At 36.6% G+C, this 18662-nt stretch overlaps 1 protein-coding gene across 2 annotated transcripts; it reads right to left on the reverse strand.

The window, feature by feature from the left end:
* Positions 1-16153: 16153 nt before the first annotated feature.
* LOC129780199 (NADH dehydrogenase [ubiquinone] 1 beta subcomplex subunit 9-like) lies at positions 16154-17011 on the reverse strand. 2 transcript variants are annotated; one of them, XM_055788210.1, is made up of 4 exons: positions 16963-17011; positions 16660-16762; positions 16427-16569; positions 16154-16370 (listed from the first exon to the last, which is right to left on the reverse strand). In XM_055788210.1, exons 2-4 carry the CDS (start codon positions 16749-16751, stop codon positions 16159-16161), a joined length of 447 nt encoding a protein of 148 aa, XP_055644185.1. In that variant the 5' UTR covers positions 16752-16762; positions 16963-17011; the 3' UTR covers positions 16154-16158. The 2 variants fall into 2 exon arrangements, with proteins under 2 accessions (XP_055644185.1, XP_055644184.1); XM_055788209.1 differs by lacking the exon at positions 16963-17011 and having other exon boundaries at positions 16660-16837.
* Between the last annotated feature and the right edge of the window lie 1651 nt (positions 17012-18662).

Genomic DNA, 18662 nt, shown 5'->3' on the forward strand with positions numbered 1-18662 from the left:
GGAGGAATATAGTTTGCCCAGAAGAACATTGGCCAAATATGTGCAGAAGTTAGCCCTTTTTAAAACTGTGTTTTCTAAACAACAGGAGGAGTAACTCGTGAGTCACATCCTTAATATGCAGAAGTTATCTTATGGGCTGACAACACACGACATCCCGAACCTAGGGTATAAAATCGCAGAGTGAAATAATTTAGATCACTCTTTAGCCAAAACATCCAAATTGGCAGGGGAAGATTGGCTTGCCGATTTTCGTGAGCGCCACCAGAATTTCAGTTAGCGTTCTTTGGAAACACCATGAATTTCACAGTGCTTTTGTCATCAAAAATTATATTTTTATAAGGATGGCACTCTTGCCCCGTACTGGAAAAATACAAGCCAAAAACATCATTTTTGTAAATGAAACATTTTCATAGTAAACATAACTTTTGAACAATTTGATGCATATCTACACCTAAATAGGAGTATAAATGAACAAACCAGCAAAAAAATGGAAAAAATATAACAGAAGAGCATTCAAAAACGCGTATTAGCTTAAGGTGGCACTCTTGCCCCGGGTTCCCCTATGCGAACGCTCACTGCAACACCATATCTGTTCTGATGTCATTGGATAAGGCCAACATTGCTCGACAAGACAAATTATGAGCTTGAGCTTGGGTAGACTGTACAATTCGTAGTTGCTCTCCGTGATTGACCTGAACCAACCAAATTGCACAAAGAACACACAGAATGACGCTTGGGACTAGCAAATCATTCTCGTTGTGCAATTTTCGGTGATTCGAGCTTTGAATGGTCAACAACGACGCCGGCGACGTCCTTACAGTCACCAGGGGAAGGGAAGGAATGTTAGTATGATATTCGCCGCCCGAAGGCCAGAAGGATCGCCTATTGCTCGACAAGACAAATTATGTCACAAAACGAGACACTCCAATAAGCAAGAACCATTGACTTGTAGCATGTAGCAAGATGAATAGATGGAATTCCGCCTTTACTAACCAAATTAATAGCAAATCTAACTAATTTTATCAATCAATTTTCATTTGATTCCTAACGTCCTTATAGGATTTTTTACTACAGACATGTTTTTGATTAAATGAATAATTAACTCTTCGTTTTTGATGATGAATAAGGCGGCTCGCACACCGGAGCAATAAACAACTAGCAAACTGCAATACGCAATATGCAACAGGAAACATATTTTGTTGTTCTTCGCATACCAGAGCAATAAAAACCCCCGACATTATGCAAACAATCGGCTTAATGTACGAAACTTGTCAAAATATGGGCGATAAGTTGCTCTTCAACCGACACGCCGTGTTGCTAGCGACATGTGTTGCTCTGTAAAGGCGACAGCGATATCGTATTGCGTCGGTATGCGAGATCAACAAAGATTAAATGGAAAAATCCATTGGCGATAATATTGCTTATTGCATGTTGATAGTTGCTAGTTGCTTATTGCTCCGGTGTGCGAGGCGCCTAAATAATGATTGCACAGCAAATCGAAAAGCAATATTGAAAACTCCAATAAGTTCTATACAAAATTCAGTTGTTTTGTTGATGAAAAAATGGTCATTTTAAAATTTTATTTTAAAAAATGGCATATAAATGTTTTTTATAGCATTTTTCAAAATCCTCTGTACTTTGCAAATATTGCAGTAAGTTAAACTGACCAGACGTCCCGCATTTCAACAAAATGTCCCGCGTAAGATTCCGTCCCGCGAAACGTCCCGCATTTGGCAAAAGAAACGAAAATGTCCCGCGATATCAATATATTTCAATATCACAATTTGATCATGTTGATTTTCTTAAACCTCAAAAAAAACTTTTATTTGGCAGACTGTTCAAGAGCGCTTCTGATGCATCCAAAGATTAATACGTTGAGTTGGTTTCATCGCACCGACATTGGGCTTTTTGTTTAGGAAGCAACAGTAACAAAATTGGAAAACGGTTTTCATAAAAGTCCCCTATTGATCCGCAGGGACCAACGTAAGTCAGACGAAAAGTTCATCTTTGGTCCCCTAGCTCGGTTAGGCCTTAACGTTTTAAATAAGCAGGAAGAACTAGTGTATACTCGACAGGAAGAGGCAGCGTTGTTTGATGAAGAATCGTAAATGAAGCGCTGGGCGGTCTTACGGAAGTTGGCCTGAACCTGAACCATGGCCGATGAAAAGATGTATATCGGCGTGTTATTTCACCTTTTCGTGGTCGTCTGTCTCTCTATTTTGGCCATTCGCCCAAAAGATTTCTATCGGGGAAGCTGGAAAATATTCGGAAGGTTGATGGTCTTCGCGACAATGTCTATCTCCAGCCGATCCATCCTCCAGTGATCTTTTGGCATAATGGTTGATCCCAGGTTCGGCATAAAGACCACATCACCTTCCCAACTCCGGCAAGCACTTCGTACTATATATCTCCCCGTTTACCATATGACTCGAAAGAAGAGCGGCTTGGACATTCCCTTCACGTCTGTCAGAGAAGGACCTTCTTCGAGAACTTGATGAGAATGATATATTCGACGTCATCGCTTACCTGGGGAACGTAAAGTACCCGGTCCCCTGCCATTCTTTGAATTCTAGCATCAAGTACGTTTCGTCTTTCATTATGAGTACGAAAACAAGTTTTTAACTTCTTTCGCCGGAAAAAAAGTTTTTCACCAGCGCCTCAAGCTACTCCTTCTGGGTGATTGCCCGCTGCTCAGATGGGGGGTGGAGCTTGCAGTATGGAAAAATCATCACGTTGTTTGACAGTTCTGCTGCTACGAAACAACATCCTTGAATATTTTTTGTTGTAGACTTAATAAACGTAAGATTTAAAGAAAATTTGTTCTTATAAACTATCTTTCATTGCCATCCGAAATTAGGTCATTTTTTTGAATGCATACGTTAACATTAAAATCGATGAAAAATTAATTGGAATTTTCGAGCATTCCATTCGATAATTTGAAGAAAAATGTATAATTTGAATCGTGCTTGCCAGACGTAAATGCTCTGATTAAGCGTAAACAAAATCTAAATCACCGAAAAATCACAACTGAGTGCCGATACTCAGAAAGAAATAATACTGATCAGTTTAGACTCGCTAAACTATGGTTTATGTTCACATAACGTATTTGTTTTTTGTGTCCCGCGTTAGACCTCTGACCATCTGGTCACTTTACAGTAAGTACTTATGTTTGCAGATTTTTTAAAGAGCCTAATCTATAAAACGCCATGCAATTTCAATAAAGATACGTTTGTATACAATATATCGGCCATTCCACGCCAAACCGATATAGTGGTTCTCAGATTTTAGTGGTAAGTGGAAATTTTGTTCTTTTTATCACGAACCATTAGACCCGCATTATTTAATTTTTTTTGTTAGGATGACCATTTCCATTTTAGGGTGGTCCGAAAAATAAAATTTTTCCACTTTTTTAAAAAAATGTTTTTTTTAAACTCATAACTTTTGATGTACTGATTCGATTTAGATAATCGACATATCAAATTAAAGTCAATTAGCTGATCTTATGAAAAATATAGTGCCTTTGGTCCCGAGATCATGAAAACTAAAAAAAACCAACACAACCAATAATAACGAAACCAAAATTCAAATTTTAAGCAACTAAGAAATGGGGAAAAATTGGATTTTTCGGACCACCCTAAAATGGAAATGTTCACCCTAACAAAAAATTAAAAAAATGGGTCTAATCGTTTGCGATAACGAACAAAATTTCCACCTTTTGGCCGATATTAGGTGCATCGCTAAATTTGTTCGGTTTTACAACAGTTGGCGTAACTTGATTATTATTCCAGGGAATCAAATTTCCAGACATTAGTTGGAAAGCTACTGTCATTGCGCGTCTTTTTCATTATATGTCAAAAAGTTGAAGCGTAAACAACATAGTTTTTTGCCACTTCGAATATGTCGAATTTCGTACCAACGTGGAGTTCGTTTTTGCGTGGAGTGTTACTTCATTACTTCAATATGAAGAAAAAAGCTGCGGAGAGTCATCGCATTTTGGTGGAAGTTTATGGTGATCATGCTCTAACTGAGCGAACGTGTCAGACGTGGTTTGCACGGTTTAAGAGTGGTAATTTTGACTCGGAAGACGAAGAACGTTCCGGACCGCCAAAAAAGTTTGAAGATGAAGAATTGGAGGCATTACTCGATCAAGATCCGACATAATCGCAACAAGAACTTGCAGATACACTTGGAGTAGCTCGGCAAACCGACGCCCGATGGATGACACTTTCTTCGCTCGAATTGAGTAGGATTTTTAGAAGGTATTTGATAGAATAGGCACCTAAATGTAACTATAGGATATGAAGAAAAATAATAAAACCATAACCATAATATTATACTGTTTATACTATACTTTTTATTAATTTATAGTACGGTACTGCAGTTTTTTGCAAAACCTCAAAACCTCTAAACCTCTAGACTTTGGCATGTGTTATTGTCATCAATTCGTCTTCAATTGAAAACAAACATTGCTAGATCATGTAATAGTTATCTATAAACTAAGTTTGATCTTCATTTAATAATTTAATCGCAAGTTGGGCTCTGCAAGAAACTCAAAAACGTTGCGTTGGGCGTCGAACGTATTAAAAGCAATGGAAATTATCCGACATGGATTTTGATCAAGTCAGAATCCATCGATTTGTGGTTAGCCGGCAAACCGGCCGATTGTTTCCGCAAAGGGATCCGTGAATTTCCAGAAAGGTGGGAAAAAGTTACGACTAGCGATGGGCAATACTTTAGTTAATAAATAAAACTAATTTTATTTTGACGAGAGCGAGGCTCTTCGTTTATTGAACACTAAAAAGGGACTGGTCATTATATCTATGCTAGAGTCTTACAAAGCCTGGCTCTAGCATTATCTCATTTTTACACATTATCTCGTCTCGTTCTTATCGCATCTCTTTCGTTATCTCCTTCTGGTAACATGTGGCAGGGGTCTGGTTTTTATAACGGATCGTTATTCCAGGATGCGTGCTGACGGAATGGTACAGTACCGATTGCTGCACTGTGTGTTAACTCTTTGAATATTACTCGCTAAATTTTCTCTTTCTCTACTCTAGGAGTCATCCGAAATGCCGCAAAAAAAAATCAGCTTAATGATGAAAAGTGAAATTTATTTTAGTTGCGTGATATTTCGCTATGCGGTATTCTTTTTCATACAAAACAACTTAATTCGTTACATGATTCATCTAAAACGTTGATGCGGTACATTTCCGTACTCGAAAAATTCAAACAAAAAATCGAACATTTAAAAAAAAGGAACTTGTAAATTAATTTACTGGTCCACTCGAAGTTGTAGGAAAAAGTACAAATCGAAACTAATAATTTTCTGTTGTATTTTGTTCATGCAACATTCACTTGTAATACATAATATGTAACACTAATAATATTAGTGTAAATAACTTGTAATATTAGATTTGTATATTTGTACTTCTACATATGCAACAAATATCTACAAGTTACAAGTTACAAAACTATATTAGTAGTGAAATTTTGATCAAGCGACAGAGCCCAGGTGATATCGAATGTTTGATTTGTGCCGTTTGTTAATTTATACTGGTTTGTGTGGCTGTGTATGGGTCTGTCCTTTCGTTAGATCGTCATTGTAGCATACGCATGAATCATCCGACTATCATTTATGACTTTATGACTTTGTTGGACTTTTACACCCATATAATTTTGGAACGAATCTTAAACACTATACAACGGAATCAGTTCATTTCCTAGACATGTGCTTACTAACATTATTCTGTTTTAATCGACATACTGTTTAAGGCGGAACAATGACTGTGAGTCATGTTGATTATTTTTCAATCATCATAGTAAAGCTGACGCATAATTGCAGCGCAGCGCGCAGCACATACTATACGACCATACGCGTGCGTGATAAACTGACCCACTTTACGATCGTGCGCGTATACTCGATGAAACATAACAAGCGCGCGCCAAACAAACCAAACTTCTATGTTAATGTTTATGTTCATTTCTCTTACTAACTTAGAATAAGGAAACAAAAATGTAAGAATTGATAAAACTTTGTGAAGTGAATAAACAAAAAGACAGTCGAGTTCGGAACGTAAACGGAGCATGTTGATATCCCTGATGACAAAACCCTTGAGCGGAACCGATGCCCTTTTCTCCGCCACTTCATTGTGTTGTGTGTTTTTCGCTACTATAGTACTTGTTACAATACAAACCATATGTTTCGCTCTATTTTTGACGTAGGACTACGGAATATATGAGGGGTAAAGATTTCGAATGCTTATAAGTCGAACATTTCTTAATCGATCGGAAAGATGTTTGCATCTATTGATAGGAAATATTTCTACGCATCTACCACTATTGATGAAATGTTATTTTCCTGAAACAAGCAATTGAATAGCTGTAACATGTTAAGCGCTATCCAAACACGCTAACTGCCACGTTTTGATTGACCCGATTGACAGTTTCCCCAACACAGCCATCAAAATCAAGGTGCTTGGGGGAAATCGGCCACCCAAATGTGTTCCCTAACATAGCCATCAAAACCAAGATGCCTTACATTACATGACGTTTGTCCAGATTCTTTACTTACACAGCATTTGTGTTGAATTCAATTGAATTCGAAAATGGTTTAATTTAATAAATAATTAAAACAATCCAAAAAAATTATCACCAAACCAACGGTAGTCCCACGTCAACCTTGCGGTTAAAACGTAAATATAACCCACCCATTTTTAATCTGAAGTGTGTGCGTGTATCTTTGAGGAGCGAAACTCACGTGTGATTTCCTCTTTTTCTCCCCTGTTGGGTGTTAGCCACTGTGTCCATTATTTTGAACTATTGTGGTAACGTGTGATTTTACCGTTTTGCCATGGGTAAACGTCATTTGAGTGAACATGAAGTGGCTTGATTAGTTGGTCTGATTGATGAGAATCATACGCGGCAGGTAACTTGATAGGCGTTTCTGTTTTCGTTGAGTCACGTATTTATAATCGGTTTTCAGTAACGGGAGAGTACCGCCGTAGACATGGGCAAGACCCGACGTCGTATGACAACTCCTTGCGTCGATCGAGCAATAGTTCACCGAGCTCGACAAGAGCTATTTTGCCAAGGCAATCCGGATACCTATGTTGTCAATTATGTTCATCGTCGAGCTCGTTTGGGATATGCAGAACAACATCTCCGTTGCACCTTGAGTCAATGGAATAATCTTTGTTTTACTGATGAGTTCTGATTTAGGCAGCGGTGCCATTAATCAAGCCTATGTGCGAAGACGTGTTTCGAATTCGTATATATATTTTTTTTCGAATTCGTACATATTTTTTTCTAATGAATTCGCAAAATGGTATGGAACTCTTCTACATACGAAAACCGAACAATATCTTTTTCGCATCGATGGCTATCAGACTCACAAGCATGAATATCGCCACCAGATGTAGACACTGTACATTTGTCATCGCGTTCATTGATAAACTACCAAAGAAACGCTGACTAATTTCGCTAATTTCTTTATTCAAAAAATTTTATTCTACAAATCAGAAAAGGGATGAATGTGACTGAGTTGGATGATTATGATTTGGAATATTTTATGGATTCTCCGATTTTACGATACTAAATGTTGATGGATAAATTGGAAAAACGTGTATGGCTGATTTTTACAATTAAAACGAAGCGTTTCTGAGAAATTATGTACAGCTTAGACCAAAAGAAAATGATAATCTTTTTTTTGAATTCACTCACATGAGAAGCTCTACCTTCGATTACATTCTTAACGCCACCGAAAAAAAAACATAGAAATTACTCAAACTTTCGCCAATGTGTTTCTCCACAGGAAAAACAGTTTATAACATTAAGGTAAGAGAAAAAAGTAATATTCCAAAGAATGTTGTTTATTAAAAATATTCCATATTTATCACAAGAAATGAACATTGAAGCTTTTGGATCCAAAAGTGTGATCATGCTGGAAACTTCTAAGATAATGTTCCGCCGTTGATTTTTTTTGCAAGTCTACTGTTAAAATTTTAAGTTGGCTTTTTCAAAGATATGCTTTGAGATGGCGAAGATGTTACGGTAGAGTGATGTGGCGTCGCATGTTTTTGTAGGGGATGCGGCATATCCTTTGAAATATTATTTAATGAGACCTTTTTCAGGATGCCTGACAATAGAACAGGAAATTTTAATCCAAATCAGTCCCGCCTTGTTGAATGTGCATTTGGCATAATCGCATCAAAATTTTGAAAACTGAAATTGAAATTCAACCTGGAAAAGTATATATTATTGTTAGAAGTATTTGTTTGCATGTGAAATATATTATAATTGATCTGGAAGGTATGCCAAATGCATTTGATGCCTTTCAATATCAGCAACCATCTTCAAACAATTCATCACGTCATTTCAACAGAAGTTGGAAAGAAGCGGTGAAGAGCCGCAATAAGTTCGCTAGACACTTTAGCACTCTCTGATGGCTGATATTTTAATGCATATCATTATCATTCTCATAGCCACGTTACAATAGTGTTATTATAGCATAGAATAATAACAACATTAGTGGATATTCTATGATATAACCGCAAGATTGACGTGGGACTACCGTTGGCCTAGTAATCATTTGTTTGTATTGAGAATTTGAATGAAACTAATTTTCGAATTCAATTGAATTCAACATATTTGCTTTGTAAGTAAAGAATTTGAACAATTTCCATGTAAGATCAATTCATGCATTGTAATAGATTAAGTATTTGCAAAGCGGATCCCCCAGACATATTTATTTTGAAGTCCGTGTTAGGGAAACACATTTCAGTGTGAACAAAAATATCCCCGACTTGCATGTATTTGCAAAGCGGATTCCCCCAAGTACATTGACTTCAATATGTTGGGCAAACCGTAAATCAGGCCAATCAAAACGTGACAGTTAGGGCGTGTAGAAAACGCTTGACGTTTCACCTTTATTCAGTTGTTTATCTAATGAAAAATAACATTTTGTTCAATGTGATGGATGCGTAGAAATATTTCCTATCAATTGATGCAAACATCTTTCCGATTTTTTAAGAAATGTTCGAGTTATAAGCATTCGAAATCTTTCATTTTTTCCTGCATGTTCTGTCTTTAGGTTTTCATTTCACCCCCATTTACTCCGGTTAGAAGTAGTCTCACGTTACAATGTATGTTATTAATCGTAGAAATTAATTTAATTAATTCGCTACTTCTTTCCACCACACCAATTCGCATGAAAAGATTGTTTTGTACTTGAACATAAAAGAAAATTATTATACAGAATTTGAATTGGTTTGTGAAGCGTGTGAACGATTTGAAGTGAGTCACATTTTGTTAAAAAATTTCTATAACAGTCGTAGGTATGAACTTATTTATATTATTGTGTGTAATCTCCTAAATATTAAACTATGTGTCCATAGCAATCACCGGAGCTAACTCACGAATAAAACCGTGGATGTTATCGAGCCTTATTCCATCTAACTTATAAGTAGGTTTCCAATGTCCTGGAAAAAAGGTAATGAAGATGGTCGAGTTTCGAGCGACATAGCATGCGCTGCCATAACTATTTCGCAAATAGTGACGTCAGTCGTTGTGTTTATCTTTGATTGCCCACCGCATCCACGTAAAATGCTATTTTCAGGAAGTAATTTATCAATTAAAAACGTACATTTTTGTAGAGCTTCCGCTGAATATGAGGCTAATGTGATAGCGTGGAGTGAATATTTGTGAAATCACGTCGAAAAAGACGAATAAAAGTGATATTTACAAGTGCCATTTTCACTCCCCCACGATCATAGGAACAAACGAAGTTTCATTATTTTACCGTTATGAAGTTGATGTTTCGAAGGCTCTCAGTGTCGGCGTGTATGTTGTGAGATAATAATCGCCAATTAATCATAATTTCACCGAAAATGTTACTGCTTTCGAAAACTAAACATACGACTGCTCTCTGGGCCTTTTTACCACATGAATAATCGAAATAATCCACGATCTAATTGTCATCTGTTAAAAATCAACCAGTTGAATGATTTCATGAGAATTTTGGCTCAAATTATCATGCATCCGTAAGTACTTTCAACATTGTTTTGTTTCTTCCATATACATTCCATATTGAATGCAAATAATTACGACACGATATTTGGCTTGCCAATACAGATACATTTCGCCTACTGCTCCACCTTTATATGTACCTCATTGGTAGGTTTCTATATTTAATGAATTTCTAAATTCGATTTAACTAAAATAATCATTCGGGCCTTAGAGAGGAACCGAGAATATTTGTTCGAGGAAGAAGACAAATCGAAAGGCGTACCGAATTTGTGAGTTAATATGATAACCTTCCTAAACACTGTATTAATAAATATTAAAATTCTAGCTTTAAGCACTACGCTCAAAAGAATCGGCGTTTTGATTCTATTCCCGAACAGTTAGTAATTAATTATAAGGCGGAATGAACACGTTTTAAAAATTAAAATTATGAATAAAAATTAACTTCTCCGTATCAAATTAGCGTCTATATATTTAAAAATGGAGTGATGTCTGTCTGTCTCTCTTTCTGTCTTTATATCTGTCTGATTGTTGTGGACTCGGAAACTACTGAACCGATCGACATGAAAATTGGTATGTAGGGCTCACTAGGGTAACACGGGGTGATTTGGTCAGATGGGGTGATTTGGACCACCCCTTTATCTAAAAAATTACGACTCAACTTGGATTTTTCATAATGTCATTTCCTTCTATTGTTGAACCATATGTACCTAAAGTAAAAAAACTTTGGTAAAACTTCACAAATAGAGGGAAACGGTAGCACAAACACAGCAAGCACTTTGATCGTCAAAAAATGTGTTTTCCGATAGTGGTTTTAAAGGTTTTTCCCGCTAATTAAACAAACTTTTCGTGTATTGTGCAGTAAAGTTCTGTTCGCCTACAGAAGAGGAACAATCTGATGTAGCGAAACTGTAAGTTTGATAACAATAAATGAAATTAATTGCATTTTAATTTTTGCATGTTGTGTGAGGTGACATGGACACGTTTCTGTGGAGTGAATTTGTCCTACAGGTTTGAGACTTTTCTTTGGTCTAATTGATTCCAGATGCCGCTGAATTACAAAAAGAGGATGGACAGACAATGTTGGAAGAAGGAGGAGCTTGAAAAAGCAACGCAGGCCATCGAGAACGGATTTTCTTTGATCATGCATCAAAAGTGTTCGAAAATGCTCGACCAACAGTGAAAAGATTCACGCAGAATTCGAGATGGTCTCAATCCAATTTTTCTGGTCTGGAATCTGGCCAAGACACCTGGTATCGACCCCCAAAACATTGTTACTGATTGTAACATTATCCCAAAATATTTTACATAAACATAAGTTTTTCGATGAAACACACACTGGACCAAATCACCCCACAGACGGTCCAAATCACCCCGCATCAAATTTTAATGTCCAAAAATAATCTCTTTTATTTTATGATATATTTGGTAGATTGAAGCTTTATATAATGATTAAACATTATTTATTGATAGAAAACAAGTGTAGCTCAGTATACAATGTGACATTTTTTATTTAGACCGTCTTGGTTTGGAAATATTGGGCTTTTCCCCTACTATAGCTTCTTCTATCTATACCAATAAACAAGTATCGCCGAATGTGTTGATAAGAGCAAAACTCGAGAAAGGAATTATCCGATTTAGGGCTGTGTTTATTCTATCATATTTTCTGTATCAAACATTTATTCCATGTAACGGAGAAACATGTTATTTGCAAGTGGTTAAAAAATCTTGAGCGAGAATTGTGTCTGAATATAATTTGATTTTATAATGACGAGTTTTGGTAGAGGTACTAGGAATTTTATAGTAAAAGGTGATTTTAAAGGATAGATTAGAAGATCAATCAATGAACAGTTGTGCGATTGGACCCATAAACGTGCGGTTAATAAGAAAACGTGGATGTGATAACGAAAAATGAATTTTGGACGAGACGAAGTTTGCCGGGTCAGCTAGTTCCATATAAATGAGAAACACTTTTTTGCAGGAGGTGAAAAAATCTCATACGAAAATTGTGTCTGGAGACAATTTTACATTATAATGAAGAGTTTCAGTAAAAATATAGTATAAAAATATAGCATCAATATCTTGACATTTAATATAAATGCATGATGTTGACGTTTTTCTTCACAGATTTCGGAACTGATTCGTTTCTTTTTTGTTAGTTTTTTTACGATTCCAATTGATCTTTATAAACTTCCGAAGTTCTATAAAACATAAATGAAAGCATTTGGTTTGGAAATACGATACTCTTTTCGCAATTTAAATCAAAACCTCAAAGTAAACTGTCAATTTGGCGTTGAGAGTTTGAATGAAACGGAACGTCGTTTCAGGAATTTTTTGACGTTCTGAACTTGGTCATCAAACGGGATAGTCACTTTAGTCTAAGTTGTGCTTTTATTCATATTTCGTTCTGTGCATAAAATTGGAGAATGAGAGAATCTGCTAAAATCACAGGCGGAAAAAACACCATGCGTTAATTCAAGGTATTGGGTCAAAATAAGCTATAAGTTATATATATAGTCTTATTTATAGAATATAAATATTTGCTTTCTGATAGTATAACTTGAATATATTTCCGCAAAATAAAAAAAAACTGGCATCCTTGAAACTGAAATAAACAGCCTGTGTTTGTGAATCGAGTATTTTGATGTGTTTTTGAGAAGGAAAAATAACTTTTAGAGTGTAAACTATGAATGAAAATTAACTTTTCGTATTAAGTTAGTATGAAAATGAAAAATGATTTGTTTCTGCAAATGTTGAAAAAATCCTATAGGAAAATTGTGTCTGAAATTGATTTTATATTGTGATAATAAATTTTAGTAGGAACATGGAAAAAATTAGAGGAAATAGGTTTAGTTAGAATCAGGATAACGTACGTCACTTCAAATAACGTAGAAATGTTCATTCAAATTTTACCAATTTAAAATTGACTTTGAGCCTTTTAATTTGATGGAGAGTAGTTTAGATCCCAAACTCGAATGTCGTGGCGGATAAATTCGTTTTATATAGTCTTATTTATAGAATAAAAATATTTGCTTATATTTCCGCAAATTAAAAAAAAACTGGTATCTTTGAAACTAAAAGGTACAGCCTGTGTTTGTGAATCGAGTATTTCGATGTGTTTTTGAGAAGGGAAAATATATTTTAGAGTGTAAACTATGAATGAAAATTAACTTTTTCGAATTAAGTCAGTATTCTATGTAAATGAAAATCGCTCTGTTTCTGCAAATGGTGAAAAAATCCTATAAGAAAATTCTGTCTGAAATTGATTTTATATTGTGATAATAAATTTTAGTAGGAATATCGAAAAAAATAGAGGAAATAAGTTGAGTTAGGGTCAGAATAACGTACTTCACATAATTAAATAACGTAGAAATGTTCATTCAAATTTCACCATTTTAAAATTGACTTCAAGCCTTTTAATTTGATGGAGAGTAGTTTAGATCCCAAATTCAAATATCAAGGCGGATACTTTCGTTGTCTTGGGTTGAGGGTGATATTGACCGAGTAAAGGCTGGTTTAGACCTCACGTGAACATGAACAAATGGAGAAATAGTACGATCAATTCACGGTGAACACCATTGTGAACAAACAATCCAAAAAGTCGTGGTGGAAAGAATGTTCTTGTTCACGCTCACGTTCACATTGAATGTTCGTCAGTGAACGTGATGTAAATAAACGTCGAGCCTCAATAAATTAATTTGGATAAAATATAGAGTTGTTCACGAAGCAACCATAAGCTTAGAGGCGAATGAACTGCAAAGTATGAAGCCTGTCAAAAACAAAGAATAGAATACAACCATAAGCAACTTAATTTTTCGACCTGTGAAGAGATCCGATTGAATGAAATTACATCCATATGGAGATTTTCACTGAAAACTCGAGAGTTGCTCAACATATCCTTTTACAGTTTACGGTGGAATAATTTTCAGAATGCCTTGCGACATTCGAACGTAAACATGAACGGGGAAATATTTTAACGTCTTTATTCACCACTGTCTTCGAGTTCACGTTCACCGATGTCGGCGAACTATGGTGAATTAATAACCCATTAGTGCCCAGCGTATGAAATTTAATACGCAAAAATGTCCGTTTTTGACAAACTGTTTTTAATGAAACTAAAGTGTTAAGCGCATTTTAAATGATACCACATGACAATTTAAGAGTGTTTTTTTGTGTCAGTGTCATTTTTGTTGTTTTTTTGTGTATTGAAGCTTGCAAAGTTCGAGTTTAATGGAGTCGCAAAAGTAAACATAAATTTATCAAAGTTTTACCTCTTAAAGGATTCTAAATTGCTCAAATCTGTGACACAACACCCCTAGACGAGTGTAAGAAATGATATCTAGCAAAAATCCGAAGAAAATTATGAAACTCCAAAAAATCCTATGTTTACTTTTGAGCGTATGAAATTTAATACGCTGTGCAACTACGGTACATTTTTTTCTCAATAGGATATATCAGCTTGCCGATAATCCGGAGTAGTTGTACAATTTTCTGATTGATTTGGACGAAGACGCTTTCGAAAATCTAGTGTCAACAAATGATATTGATTTTGTCATCGTGCCCCCGAGCGGTGGAGACAGCGATGTGGATGCTGGAGATAGTGACTCAGAGGACGGCCCTACCGGTTTCGGCAAACAAGTGAATGTCGAGAGCAACATTGAACTAGGCCATCACAAGAATGCTCCTCGGGCAGCAGCAAGAAGCGGAGAGCCAGACACTGGGAAAAAATGACCTTAGATTCGGATGAGTGACATAAATCCAGCAAGAATCGAGTTCATACAGATCAAGCCTAAACACTCGAAGTCATCGGAAGTTAGGTTTGACGGAATAAATCATTTCATTAATACGAATCCAACTGATACCCAACGAAGGTGTATGTATTGTAACCGATGTACGACGTATATTTGCTTGAAGTGTGATGTGAGTTTGCACCCTTCGGAGTGCTTTTTCCGGTACCATACTCAGTGATACTATATCCGATACACTGCCGTTCTACGCTTAACTGTACTATGTTCTATGCAATCTCTATGAGCCGTGGGACAATTATGTGTAGAACGGCAGTACACGAAAGTGCTAATAAACCATGAAAATGGCTGTTGAAGTTGGTTTTTATGAAATAAAACCGTTTTGTTCGATATTCAAATGATTTCCATTTTTGATACTGTATCGGCTCAGCGTATGAAATTTCATACGTCAGATATCTCAACTTCCAAAGAACTCCAAACCAAAATAATGCGTTCATAACTACCCCCCCCCCTCGTTTCGGGACAAACCTAGATGGACTAGAAAGTTTCATGCCATTTGGGTCAAGTTCTTGTACACCTGGGCAGTAATGGGTTAACCAACATCTCGATTCCACGGTGGAAATTCAGAATCGTAGTGAAATATTTAATTAATCTGTTTTTATCGATATATACATGTTTAAATATGTTTTTCAACTAGAAAATGTTTCTTCCTATCGTTTCAAGATGTTTTCTTCGAATCTTATATATCGATTGATGAATTATTAACAAAAAAAGGGTTTGTTCACGTTCACGAGACGTCTAAACCAGCCTTAAGGTGGAAAAACGTCAATTGAAGTTAGATGGGACCAAGGCGCCTCTATATATACCAGGTGAAACAATCATATGAAATGCACTTTCAGCCATATTGGAATTGCTGTCGGTATTGTTTACAAACAGTTGCCGGCAGCTCTCTACAAACTGCCACGACGCTTATTCGAACGATGCTTACAATGTTCTGCTTTCGCGAATTTATGTGAAAAAGAAGGGATGATTTTGTAGAATTTCATTCTCATCCAGTTCATTCACTACTCTCGCATGTGAAAATGCAATAATGGCGTATCCTAGCAATAACAAAACAAACAACCCCCGCTCCACAAACCGTAATTCCCTTCTTATTGAAGTGATGATGTTGCTTCACCTGTTATACATTTATACAAGCGCCTTGGATGGGACGACGAAAGGCTGGTTGTCAATATATTGAAGACATTTTTCGTCAATAATATTGATCGTGTAAGGTGTCCTTAAGAGTCACCGCGGCCTTATGCATCAAAAACAATTTTGTAGTCCGCCGTCTTACGTCAAAACATAATTTATTTTCAACAGCGTATTAAAATTCAAAATCATTCTTTCCACATCAGCGTCTTCCTTCGTTCGATTGATCTACATCTTCGATAGTCGCCTTACCGTATTGTTTCTCCCACCAGACAGTGTACTCTTCCTTCCGTTTTTCGCGACGCGCAAAGTATTCTGGAAAATGTGCCTTTTCCAGTGGATGCCAATAATCCAGAATCCAGTCCGGTGGAACAATTTCCCGCTCGAAGGCATCACCGCCGGGAGAGTTGGCGACTAGAACATAAAATCTTGTAAACAATCTGATACATTAACAATTTAAATAAACTCACATTTTCTCGGCTGAAAGTGTTGGGTTTCGAACAGCTCCCGCTCACCGTCCGCTACGAGTTGGGCAATTTTCGTGGGATCGTTCTCGTTCTTGTGCGCATCGAACCGGGCTCTCATGAGTGTGGCCTGATAGCGGAAGACGTGTCTGAAATTAGACCCATATCAAAACATGCTCAGCTCGAGTGACAAGTAAATAAAAAAAAACAAGCGTTTTTTGTCTTGCTTCGAATCTTACCTCCTGTCGTACCATGCTTCAAGATTTCGAATAGCTTTTTTGTACAAAGTACAAACGCGCTTGGCGTGAGGCGATGCCGCTGAAGTGGACATTATTATTTATCCTTTCGATTGAGGAAAAAAAATCTGTGTTTTTATACTGGACGAAACAGTCCATGAATTCGGAATAAGTTCTAGGAAGTTCAGAACTGGTGAAAATTTAGCAAAGCCAACTTCGATAGCATCCCCGATTTCCCTTGTGGTGTATTTTCGCCTAGCTTTTGATTGTTTTGATACACGAAAATAAAAATAAGTAATGACTTACCCTTTCGCTCCTGTTTTTGTAAGTCGATAAAATTTAAAAAATGTGTGTGGATTTTGTTGTTGCATGCCAATATAGGATTTTTTTATAGATTGTTTGATATAATGTGCATAAAGATTCCCCAATCCGTAAATGGTTTAAATTAACGAAAATAGAAAGCACTTCCAGTTTCCCATATATTTGCTATGTGCACTGTGCTCTGTGTGTACAAATTCCATATTCCACTGCGAACCAGGCACGCGTAAATCGCTCGCTCGAAATGTAAATGCAGCGCTAGTTCTACGGTCACTGCGGAGAGAGGAAACATTTCATTTGCAGATTAACTCCACTCGTTCTCAACTTATTGAATATAAATGAGACATTCGCGATTCGAAATACAGCTTGCTTCAGCTTGTGAGCAGCAAAAAGTGTTTTTTCTTGATGACGGAAGGCATAGCGTGCGAAACGATGCAACGTCTAAGAACAAAATCATTTCTAAATCATTAAATGATTGAATGTAGGTCGTGATTTCATTCGCGTGATATCTCGACTTATGTCCAATCACTACATCACCTTTCTTTGAATGAAAGATTCATACTCTGTCTGCAACAAAACTTTGTTCATGTTTGTTTTGCGTGCAAACATTCAAAAACATTGGTTCTTTTTTGGAATCTATAAACACATGCAAATAAAAAAAAATTCAAGCAGTTGAATCAGTTGAATCAAAATTTGTTTCAAAATCAGAAGTTGGTGCTCAAGACACAAACGCACTGTAGACCTATCTGTTTTGATCGATTCTCTTCATCGACATTCTCTTCATCGACTGTGCTAAAATCTTTTTATGATGTGTTGGATGATCTGGATTCTAAAAGAAAATTTCGTTTATCTAACTACCTGACGAAATACCGCAAAATCCGTCTACCATTCAGTTGTTATTTAAAAAGAAAGTCAATAAAGAGAATCGATTAAAACAGATAGGTCCCTTTGAGAAGATGAGCGTGAATTGTGAATTGTTGTTTTGACGTAGAACTACGTCTAACCTTTCAATATAGGGGCCCATTTTAATATTTCAATGTAAAAAGTGTTCAGGTTTTGAACGCTAATACCTATTCAATTATTTGATGGATTTTGATTCCAAATACACGAATTGATAGGAAATATCCTCAGCAATTTTTATATGCTCTACATTACGATTTTTCAGTTAATGTAAAGCTCAAATTGATGAAAATTGGAAGAAAGAAATCCCTGGTTTCCCATACATTTTGTCTGCGCTAACGCAGCAAACAGCTACTCATTACAAGCAACCACAGGAACGGGTGAACGTAGGGACAAGATGAAGACGAGTGGGGAACGCAAAAGAGATGAATAAATATAGGCGGTCGCTACAACGGTAACTATATGGCTATATAAAGTGAGCGATGGTGGTGCTTGTCCACAGTGCTTATTCTTTGTGTGGACACCGACTGGACAACATCGTTGCTGGACGGGCTGGACGGCGAGGGATCGAGTGCCTTTCTCAAGGCAAGAGGGCGGAGGTGGTAGCGCTGGAGTAAAGTAGAGTAGAGTTTTCAAAGGGCCTTTCTCAAGGCTAGAGACGAATGAACTGCAAAAGCTTAAAGTCTCTATAATACAATACCTTCCTTCCTGCTTGTCCACATTCTATCATCGGACGCCAATCAGGAAAGACACTGAGGAGAGATTGTGAACGAAAAAACGTTTGTGCG

The sequence above is a fragment of the Toxorhynchites rutilus genome, chromosome 3 (assembly GCF_029784135.1).
Source record: "Toxorhynchites rutilus septentrionalis strain SRP chromosome 3, ASM2978413v1, whole genome shotgun sequence".
NCBI classification, from domain to species: domain Eukaryota; kingdom Metazoa; phylum Arthropoda; class Insecta; order Diptera; family Culicidae; genus Toxorhynchites; species Toxorhynchites rutilus.